The 10,570-nt window shown below is 58.5% G+C and overlaps 1 protein-coding gene across 2 annotated transcripts; it reads left to right on the top strand.

Moving 5' to 3' along the window:
• The first annotated feature begins 1,890 nt into the window (after nt 1-1,890).
• Nucleotides 1,891-10,468, top strand: SYNC (syncoilin, intermediate filament protein). 2 transcript variants are annotated; one of them, XM_075047346.1, is made up of 5 exons: nt 1,891-2,944; nt 3,036-3,287; nt 5,776-7,051; nt 8,354-8,478; nt 9,741-10,467. In XM_075047346.1, exons 3-5 carry the CDS (start codon nt 5,783-5,785, stop codon nt 9,802-9,804), a joined length of 1,458 nt encoding a protein of 485 aa, XP_074903447.1. In that variant the 5' UTR covers nt 1,891-2,944; nt 3,036-3,287; nt 5,776-5,782; the 3' UTR covers nt 9,805-10,467. The 2 variants fall into 2 exon arrangements, with proteins under 2 accessions (XP_074903447.1, XP_074903446.1); XM_075047345.1 differs by lacking the exons at nt 1,891-2,944; nt 3,036-3,287 and adding an exon at nt 4,244-4,393 and having other exon boundaries at nt 9,741-10,468.
• Nucleotides 10,469-10,570: the final 102 nt, after the last annotated feature.

Raw genomic sequence — 10,570 nt, 5'->3', positions numbered from 1 at the left:
CGCTGTGCTCGTTGTTTTAAAAATGGGGTTTTGTAAAAGGGTGCCTGGGCCGTAAATGTCATTGGAAGAATGAAGGCAAACGGCTCGTTATTGAGGTGTGGTGCACACGGAGATGGTGATGAATAAGTAGCAGCAGTTGCTCCCTGCCCAGCACCCTTGTACTGGGAAGGGATGGTTCTGCCACGGCCTCCCAGGAGCATCACCCATGCCAGCACCGTCCCGACTGGGTGGTCACGAGCAGCTCCCGTGTGAACATCCGGATTCAACGCAAAGGGAAAAACCCGCAGGAAAGTCGGCACAGCCTCGGTGCCCGACGGGCACAGGGTGCCGTGTGAGATGTCATGGACAGGTTGGCTGATCTGCCCCAGAATTGCCCCGTGGGCTGGCGGCAGGCGCTGGATGGGGCTGATGGTGGATGGCAGCCCCAGACCTGGGGCGTGAAATCCCCCGGCATGGCCCGAGCATGGCTGGCAGCCACCAGCGCCGGGAGGCAACTGGGGGAAGAGGGTGTCCATCACCGTTGCTTCAAAGATGCCTTCAGGCCGGACCCCACCACATCGGCCCCCTGCCAGCTCCGTCGCACAAGCGCACGGGCTGCTCATAATGTGGGTCGCCGGTTGCAATGGCTGCTTGTTACGGGGCTGTTCGTGCACGCTGGGCTGTGCACACGCGTGCACACACGTGCACGCCGGCACATGCGCACACACACGCCGTGGTGGGCATTGCGAGACCGTGGCCGAGCGCGGCTTGGGGCACCCGTAAGCCCGTGGCACGGGGTGGCACACGCAGGGGCTGCCGTGGGAGCTGCCGGGACAGGCAGCCTTGATGCAAATATTTAAACCCCAGTATCTGCAAGTGTTTAAAGCCCGGTATCTGGGCTGAGCAAAGGTAAAGCTGAAGGAGCATGATGCAGGAGCGGGTGCGCTGGTGGGGGCTCCGGTGCTCGGTCTCTGCAGCCAGACCCCCCACCCGTCCCTGCTCCGCTCCCCCGGCTGGGCCAGCGTCTCCCTCGGGAGCAATTACGGCAGGAACGGCGCTTTCCTCGTCCCCCTTCTCTGCGGGGCAGAGCGGGACCTGGCACCCAGGCACCCAGATAAGCGGGAGCCGCCGGCGCCTGTGGCCCAGGGGTGGGATCCTGCCCTGCTCCCGTGGAGCTCCCAAGGTCCCTGCGGGGCAGACGGCGCCTTCGGGCTCCCTTTCGTCTCTGCCCCAGCTGGGCACATGCCCAAGCTGCACTCCTCTTCCTCCTCCTCCTCCGGCCCCACTGTGTGAACTTGCCTCCCTCTCGCGGGATCTATCCTGACCCTCTTTGCCCTGGCCGGTGCACTGAGAGTTTTGCAACGACTCTGGCATCTCCATGGCGGGTGCAGGATGAGACCCCCGGTGCCAGCTCCAGGGACTCAACTGCAGTGCTTACCCCATGCCAGCTCCCACAGCGGCATCCCCACGGCACCCCTGCCTCACTGCTGGTGGTGGGCCTCAAGGCAGGCCCCCCCCCAGCTCTCAGCTGGGGAAACTGAGGCAGGAGGTGAAGCGAGCCAACCTGTTCCCAAGGGGTCAGTGCCATCCAACCGCCCCAGGCCCGGGTGAATGCCCCCACGTGCCATCCCTACGCAGCCACGGTCGCTTCGGCTTCACCCGGGGACCCCCCCCACCCGGCCGGGGCGAAGGGGCCACCTTGCGAGGGCAGGGCAGGAGCAAGCGCACGATGCTGCCGCCCTCGGAGCCAGGATCCGTCCCTGGAAGCGTTCCCAGCTCCAGCGATGAATCACACTTTCCCCCTGAGATCAGATTGCAGCTCCTGCGCATGGTGGGGGGGGGGGGAACACCAGATCCGCACCGCTCACCCTGCTGCAGCCGGAGCCCCCACGGCCTCGGCAAACAGACCCACGGTGAGCCACGTGCGGAGACCACCGGGCTGGCAGCATCACCCAGCTTCGCCACTGCTAAAACCAGTCGGCGCTGGGGTTTGGGCAGGCTGGGCGCCCCGCGGTGCCGTCGGCGCTGCTGGAGCCTCTGGCCGAGGAGGTCCCAAAGTTGGGGACCAAGCCTGTCCCTAAAGATTGTGGGATGGGGACAGAGCCAGAGCTGCCGTAGCGGTGCCAGGGTGGCGGTGCCAAGATGGTGGTGCCAGGGTGGCGAGACCACAGTGTCGGCTCCTTCCCTGCCCTCGGGGCGGATCTGCCACGCTTAACGGGAAGGAAAAATCCACCGGGAAGGGGGATGGCAGCACCAGGTCAGCGGAGGCGAGGCGAAGGGACCCACAGCTCGCTGCTCTTTGCTCCCCGTGACCGTCTTCAGCCGCTCACCGAGTCCGTGCCGGGGACGCCGCGGTGGCGGTGGGGCAGGGCAGTGACTGGAGCCGCTGCCATTTATTCTAACAGCCGGAACATTTTGTCTGTGAAATACTCTCCTGCCTTTCGCTTTCCCCTTCGGCAGCAGCGCCGATAACTCCCCGCCAGCTCTGTTTACCCGAGCAAAGTCCACTCCGGTTCGCAGACGACGGTGTCTTTCCGTGCCGGCCCAACTCGGCGCGTGCCCGCGGCCGGCCAGGCTCTGCCGAGCGCATCGGGGTCCGGCTGCTGACACCCGAGCTGGCCGTTGCCTGGTTATATCCACAAAACAGCCCCGTGCCGGGGCCGGGGTATCTTCTTACGGAGGAGAGAACAGCTGAGCCTCTTCAATCCCCACCCTGCCCTTGGCAGCTCATTAGATAAACCCCAGCCCGGGCTCGGCAGCGCCGCTGCCATCGTCCCCTCCATCCCCTACAAGGGTTTGTTGGACCCAGCCCTCACGACCCGCAGGTTTCTCCCCTTGGCAGTTTCAGCTCTAGATATATATTTATACACGCGACTTGTGCGAGTTAACAGCATTCCTCTCCTATTGAGTCAAAAATCTCGGCACAAATAGAGGCGCTTCATGGAAAAAAAGAGAGAAAAAAAAGGTGGGTCGTGCTGAAAAAAGCAACAGGATCAAAACAAAAAAAAAAAAAAAAAGAAAAAACCCCCACCTAAATCTCCCTTTTCCTTTTAAAGCTCTGTTCCCGGGAGATGGACAAGCGCAGTTATTTTAAACCTGATTTCGGCAGCCCGGCAGCGAGCAAGGCATGGGCAAGGTGTCGGTGATGGTGTTGGTGACGCAGGCACAGGGTGGCACCGGGCGATGTTGCAAGCTGTGGTACGCGTTGCTGGGCGATTTCGGGGCACGTAAGCTGGCGACTTCCTGAACGGCAAAGTGCCGACTTCCTCAGTCACGGTGGCAGCGGGCAGGATCGGGCCCAGGCGGAGGTAGGCTCGGTTGGCTCTAATACCACGGGGGGCGGCCGGGCGAAGCGCCCGCTGGCCGTGTCACCGCCTTGGGCGGTTGCACCCGTGCCAACACGGCAATATATCTAAAATATGTATTTTATATAAATACATGCTAATAATATAACCACTGAAGGGGCGGTTTGGGGTGCTGCGGGGTGGGGAGGATGGGGACGGGCACTGCGGGGGAGCAGAGCTGCGGGGATGGTGGGTGAGCGGAGGTGGAAAACCACGTCTGTGGGCAGCGAAGGCAGCGGTGCCGGGCACCTGGCCACCGCAGGGCTTCGCAGAGTGAAATACAACCAACTCCATCCCCAAAACAGAGGGGGAAGGGGAGGCAAAGATGGGGTTATGGGTGGAAGAGGAAGCGGAGGCTGCGTTCTGCCGTTACTGGGGTGTTTGCAGGGCCCAACGGGGGCACCTAAAGACCCCTGAGTTGTTGGTATTTAATACATGAATATGCTTTAATAAATACCAAGGGGAATGCATCGCTGCCTGGCTGAGCACCCCGCTCTGTGCACAGGATGAGGCCGCAGCGTTTGGCGGCCACGTGCTGCGTCCTCCTCCGGCGCTTCCCCTTCCAGCCGCCCGCGTCGGAGGCGAACCCCACGCAGCTCCAGGGGACACTGCCCAGACACCCCACTGTCCCCATCCCGGCCCCCCACGTCCTGCCGGGGACCCCAGCCCCGCAGCCCCTGGGAAGGAGCCCCCAGCACCGTGGGAAGGGGCACGTTTAAGCAAACCTCCACCTTAAATCACGGGTGGGAACAGCCGGAGAGGAATATGGGGGGATGCGGGGGATACTCCCTAGGGATGCAGGCTGGCTGCAGCCAGCCCCTGCAGCTGCCTCTGCCAGGGATGCAGGCGGCTTGGCCTTCCCCGCCCTCCTCCTCCTCCTCCTCCTCCTCCTCCTCCTCCTCCCCGGGGCGGAGGGAGCAGCAGCCCGCAGCTGGCACTGCAGGCGGTGGCCAAGCGAAGCGGCTGCTCCGGGGAGTCTGATTTCCAACCCTGTTTATTAATAACCCCCCACCCCATGCTAAGCCCATGTGCAGCGCAGAGCCGGAGGTGCTGGGCTCCAGGGGAGGACGGTAAGAGCCCACCCGGGGCGAGCAGGGTGGGGGGAGAGGAGAAGGGGCTGGTGTCTGGCCAAAGGGGGGGTCCCATGGGTGCGGGATCCTTGACGAGGTGGGGGGCGTGGGGCAGGCGAGGGGGCTGCCAAAGCTTGGGGTGCAGGGATGGGGTGGGGGGATCAGGGGTTCAGCACTCGGGGAGCATCCGTGGACCCTCAGGAGTGGGGGGGGCACAGCCCCTCTGGGTTGCCCAGGAGTGCTGCCCACCTGGGGGGCTCTGGGATGAGGAGTGGGGGGGTGGGAGCGAGCCCCCGAGCCCCACTGTGAAGGTGGGACAGCCGTCCTCCCCTCCTGCCCCACGGATGCAAAGCAGAGCCGGGAACTTTGAAAAATAAGCGCTGGCACTGGAGGAGGGCAAGGAAAAATGAAGCGGAGCCCTTTCCCCACCTTTCCAGGCGCTGCCCCCTCTCCAGCCAACGGGCCATTAAGTCCGAGGCTGCGATGTGTCATCGCTGCCGAAAACTACCTTATTAGGAGAGAAAGTATCGGTGAAAATCAGTTCTTTCCTTAAAGCCGTTGCTGCGAGCCGAGGGCTGCCTGCGAGTGCCAGCCTGCGCTCATTCCTCGGGGGATGACTAGACATGAGCTCAGCGGTGTGGCCGGGAGGTGAGAGCATCCTCCCACCAAACCCACCGGCCCCAGCTCCTGGAAGCAGCAGGAAAAGCCCCGTTTCGTCCCCGAGGGTTGTCCTCTCCATCCTACCCCAAATAGCACCCGAGCAAATGTGAGACGCGAGTATTTGGTGGTGGCAGCTGCAGGTACCGGGGCTGGGGATAATGATGGGATCGGATGACTCTGCAAAGAGGAGCTCGCCGGGCTCCTGCTGCAGAAACTGCCGCTCGCTCCGGCACTGTGCATGCAGTGCTTTACTCCATCCCAACCATCTCGGAGCCTGCCTGTGCTTTAGAAGCACATTCCCTTGCTATGAGGTTATGCCACATGCTAAAATCCCCGCAAGTTTTACTGGGAGTGCCCACGCCGGTCACACCGGTGCCACTGGGGGAGATCGGCTGCGACAGGGTGGCAGTTTCTGTCGGCACTAGAGCAGCTCTTGGTTTTGGGGTCTGGGTTTGCATCCCTCGTTCTTTCTCTGTGGCTGTCAGTCACTTTAAGAGGGTTTTCTTCCCTTGTTTTCGCCCATGACAGAGCTGACAGTTTGGCTCCAAGTTGTCATCAGAGCGTGCCCTGCCCAGTTTGCGCAGCCTGTGGGTGACATGGGGACGGTCATGGCAGTGGGGCCATGGCGAGCGCACCCCCAGCTCAGCCTGCTGCGGGGCACCCGCGTCTCGCTGAGACCTGTTACACTCATTGCTCTGGTTCACGTCTCCTCTTCTTTCCAGGGACCTGATGGCAGAGCCCGAGCCCCATCTAGAGCTGCAGCTGGATGAAGTCGGAGCATCCTCAGCCCCGCAGGGAGAGGCTGCAGGTGCTGCTCCGCACCCGGACCTTTCGCGCAGCCCGTTAGACCCCGCGGTAGGGGTGGGGGTGACACCCCTCCATGGGGACAGCCCAGACGCCGGCCAGGAGCTGCAGGCAAATGTCAGGGACACTTCCTTGGAGGTAAACATGCCAGGGTCCCAGCTGGACGAGGATGCGGCTGGAGCCGGGATCCCGCTGGACGTGGACGTGGCAGGAATCCCGCTGGACGTGGATGGAGTAGGGATCCCGCTGGATGCGGATGGGGCGGGGATCCCACTGGGTGTGGATGCAGGTGGGACGGGGATCCCACTGGACGTGGATGCAGAAGGAGTAGGGATCCCACTGTACATGGACACAGACGGGGCAGGGATCCCAGCCGACATGGACGCAGACGGGGCAGGGATCCCCTTGGACATGGACGCAGAGGGGGCAGGCAGCCCCCTGGACGCGGATGGCGCGGAGCATCAGTGTCTGACCCTCGAAGAGCTGGGGGACTACTTCCAAGAGTGCATCGAAGCCGTCGAGCAGCTGGAGAAAGAGAGAGACAGCCTGATCGCAGAGCTCGCCCAGCTCCGGGAGCCAGCGCTGCAGGAGATCCGCCATGCCCACGAGGAGATCCAGGCAGCCTGCCGGCTGCTGGCCAAGGTGGAGCTGGAGAGGGACAACCTGAAGGACGAGATCCGACAGATCAAGCAGAAGCTCTTCAAAGTGACGAAGGAGTGCGTGGCTTGCCAGTACCAGTTGGAGAGCCGGCGGCACGACCTCTCCCAGCACGCTGCTTACCGGGGCGAGCTGGAGACCCAGGCTGGGCAGCTCTCTGGCGAACTGTCCCGCCTGAAGGAGACCTGCGAGAAGGAAAAGGAGGTTTTGAGGCAACGGCTGGAGGCTCCGCCGTGTCGGCAGGATAACCTGTACCTGCAGGAAAGCCGGCGGCTCTCCATGGAGTTCGAGAGCTTCGTGGCGGAGAGCCGGCGGGGTCTGGAGGAGCACTACGAGCCCCAACTGCTGCGGCTGCTGGAGAGACGCGAGGCCGGGGCGAAGGCGCTGCAGGAGATGCAGGGGGAGATCCAAGGGATGAAGGAAGCCCTGCGGCCCTTGCAGGGGGAGGTCAGCCGGCTGCGGCTGCAGAACCGGAGCCTGGAGGAGCAGATCATCCTCGTCAAGCAGAAGCGGGATGAAGAGGTCGGGCAGTATCGGGTACGCGCCCCGGCTGGGCACCCCTCGCACCCTCTTCTTTGGAGAGTGGGAGTCGTTCTTTGCAGCCGGTGGAATGTGGATGCTGAACGTCTCGCTCGTAGGGCCAAGGGGAGGAGCGGGGTGGATGAGGAGGGTAAGGAGGTGGAATATCTCCTCCTGGCTGAAGTCAAAAGCATCCCCCGCCCTGGCACGGGCCAGGGGAAGCAGCAGCCCCTGGGCGTAGGGCAAACCCGAGGTTAGAGGGATGCGGTGGGAAAGTGCTGGGGCTTCACTCGAGCTGCTAGAAAAAAAGGTTTCTCCTGCTTATAGTCTCACTTGGTTTTGACCTGCCCCTTGGAAATGGCTCCAGCAAGCAGGGACGAGGCAGAGGGGAAGGATGGCAGGTTTCCTTCCCAGAGCGGGCTGGTGGCAGAGCTGCTGAGCCCAGGCACCACACGTTTCTTGCAGCTTGCACTAGCACGGGGGCTGAGCTAAGGCGCTTGGAAAAGTCAGTTTTAAATAAAGGTGGCTTTTCTTTAAAAGTCCAACCCCTCCAGGGCAGATCCTGCCCTTTCCACTGCCAGGAAGGGTCTCGCCTCCTGTGCCCACAGCCCAGGAGCCGGGCTGCCTCCCGAGAGGGTTATTTCTGGCTGCACCAGGCATCTCCCCCACCCCCGGCACCTTGTCCTGAGGGATAAGGCAATTCAATATCTACAAGAGCACATTTGGCAAAGAAGCTCCACAATTAATCTCCGCTGTTTCAACACTCCCTGTTCTCGGCTCGTAATCGCTGCCTCCTCCCAGCCTGGCTCTGAGCAGCTTCTGGAAGCTGGCGTCCCCCCTCCATCGCTTCTCCTCCCTGCTGAGCTGGGGACCAGGTCACCAGCGCCCACGACACTGCTCGTCTTGGGTTTCAGGGTCCACTCCCTCTGGAAGGACAGGACTTTGGGGCATCCCTGATGTGCCTCCACATTTTCTTTTTCCCAGATTCCATGTTTATCTTCTCCTGACTCGTGGGTTTATACAATTCCGACAGCATCTCAAAACACACACAAAGTAGTCTAGGGGATGAAACCAACCAGCCAAGGGGAGCCTAAGAACCCAATGCATCACATCCCAGCCCAAGCTCCCACCTTTGTAATAAAACAAAGCTTTTTTGCAGAGTGTTTTTTTTTTTTAAGACAGTAGTTGGCCAGCCATCAGCCTGGCCGTGCTTTGTCCAGACCAACACCATTGACAGGCAGATCCCCCCTCCACGAGAGCATGGGCATCGAAACAGCCTTCCTCCCCCAGGTAATCCACTCTTGTCTTCTTACTCTCCAGGAACATGTTGAGGAGCTGGAAGACAGGCTGAAGGAGCTGAAAAACGGGGTCCAGCTCCAGCAGCGCAAGAATCAGGAACTGGAGGAGCTGAGGACCAGCCTCCACCGGGAGCTCTCCATCTACAAGTCCGTTTGTGTTTCGTCCCTGCAGTACGGAGGGGACTGGGAGGACAGTGGGTAGGGGGCTGGGAGGAGGAGGATGGTGGAGAAGAGAGGCTGGTGGTCACACAGCTATTGGACACCACGGGCTTTTGGTCCTGGTCCCTGGGCACGTGGTCAGTGCGTAAGCAAGGGGTCTGGTGGGGCAGCACAGCAGGAGCTCCAGACCTTTGGCCGTCCAGGAAATAGGGATTTGGTGGAAATTCCTGTACACGAGGAGTGGAGGTTGCTTTCCAAGTTGCTTTCCGAGAAGCAGGCGTGGCAACTTAAAACTAAGTGCCAGTTTCCTTAGGAATATTGGAAAGGAGCTGTGGTTTAGATTTGGGAAACACCGTTGCGGGTGCTTTCCAGTGAGAGAGAACTATCTGCTTATCGCTCCCTACTGCTGGTTTCACTCAGGTCTTCATTACACAGGATTTTTTAAAGCTCCAGAAAATGTCTTTAAGTTTGTGGACTATTTTACTCACCAAAATTTGTGGTGTTATGTGTTGCTCCAATCTCAGCTGTACACAACCATTTTCTGTAGCTTCACTGTTACTTTAGTACTTTTTTCCTCTTCTCCACTCAAACCTCCTCATGCAAGCACACCATGGGAAGATATTCCCTGCCACAAATAGCTATAGTTTCTTTTATCCAGGTAAGACTTCAGCATGGTAAGCACAGGGGAAGACATCTCTGTTTCAGCCTGGCACATCACCAGCCATTCCAAGACGTATTAATGAGAGTGACTGCATTTACGATTCAGACCAGATCCCAGCAACCCCATGTCTTTGCTGCTTGTGGTTCTTCTAAATCACAGACTAATATTTAAGCCTGGGTGCAGCAGCGCAGTCTCTTAACTCCTGGCAATCTACAAATTGCCGTCCCTGGAAGCGATAGCGTGCAAGGTTTCTCGTGTGTCAGGACACCTCATTAAGTTTCACATTTGCACCAGGGACCTCAGAGTTAAGTATGGCTCTGAGATGCCGTCTCCCATAGCTCACACCAAAAATTACATTCCCTTCTGTTAAAGCTAGTTTGTTTGCCAGGGGTTCTGGAAGGGCTGGGCTAGGTCTGCACACTCACAAGACCATATACTGAGGCAGTTTAAGCATTTCCTAATTACTTTCTTCCATACCGTGAAAAGAATGTTTTTCAGAAATAACATCTGTTCCCCCTTCCCCATTTTCTCCAGCCAGAGTACCTGATGTAAATATTCAGTAGCCTAAATTTACTTTCTACCCATACAGGAGCTGCTTAGAAATCTACGGCCACCTTTGCAAATCGGAAGAAAAAGCAGACCAGGACTGTTAGGAACGGCGGACTTTTCCTTGTTGTAGCAAAAGCAAAGGACAGAGGCATCTGCAGGAGACCTCGCCTCTTGCTGCTTATCCTACCTGATGCGCAGCAGCTGCCTGAAGTCAGGAATACCAATCATTTGCTTGTATGTATTTCTCAAGGCACTGCTGCTGATTGTGTAGTAAAACTGCTTTTCCACAGAGGAGCAGAGGAAATAATACTTGCACTGAACAATGGACATATATGAAGGATAAGATATATGTTTTGCTGTGTTCGGAAAATGTATCTTGTCTTGTTTCATAGTGGATTGTATACAGAAAGTATTGTTCTGGAAGCTAGTGTTAGAGGGGGTTGATTTTTAAAAGTTTACATGTGAGAGAAGCTTTATCCTTTTAACAGGATTTTCTTTTGTATTTCAAGAGTCTCTGCTGTATTGTGACATGCTTAAAGGTCCTTTCCAACCTAACTGATTCTATGCTCCACTGTGGGCCACAGAAACTAGTTTGTGGATAAGAGGTTTCCACTTTATATTATATAAAAGTCTCACACTGAAAATAAAGGTCGGAGTTTAAGGATCCTTTTCATTCTCAAAGCTGTCTCAAAATAACAAGCTTGTGTGTCAAACCAAGGTACTTCAAAGTATCAAACTATTCATGCTGCAGACTAATAAAAAAAAATAAAAATAGTTCTGTGGTAAGGGCTACAGGCAGACCCAAAATCCAGACAGCAGCACGCTTCAGGTGGAAGGCACACTTCAGTGCATTCTTGACTGCTTGGGGAT

The sequence above is a fragment of the Buteo buteo genome, chromosome 16, assembly GCF_964188355.1.
Source record: "Buteo buteo chromosome 16, bButBut1.hap1.1, whole genome shotgun sequence".
Taxonomy (NCBI): domain Eukaryota; kingdom Metazoa; phylum Chordata; class Aves; order Accipitriformes; family Accipitridae; genus Buteo; species Buteo buteo.
Note: the sequence above shows the minus strand (reverse complement) of the source record. Positions and strands in the feature narration are given on the sequence as shown.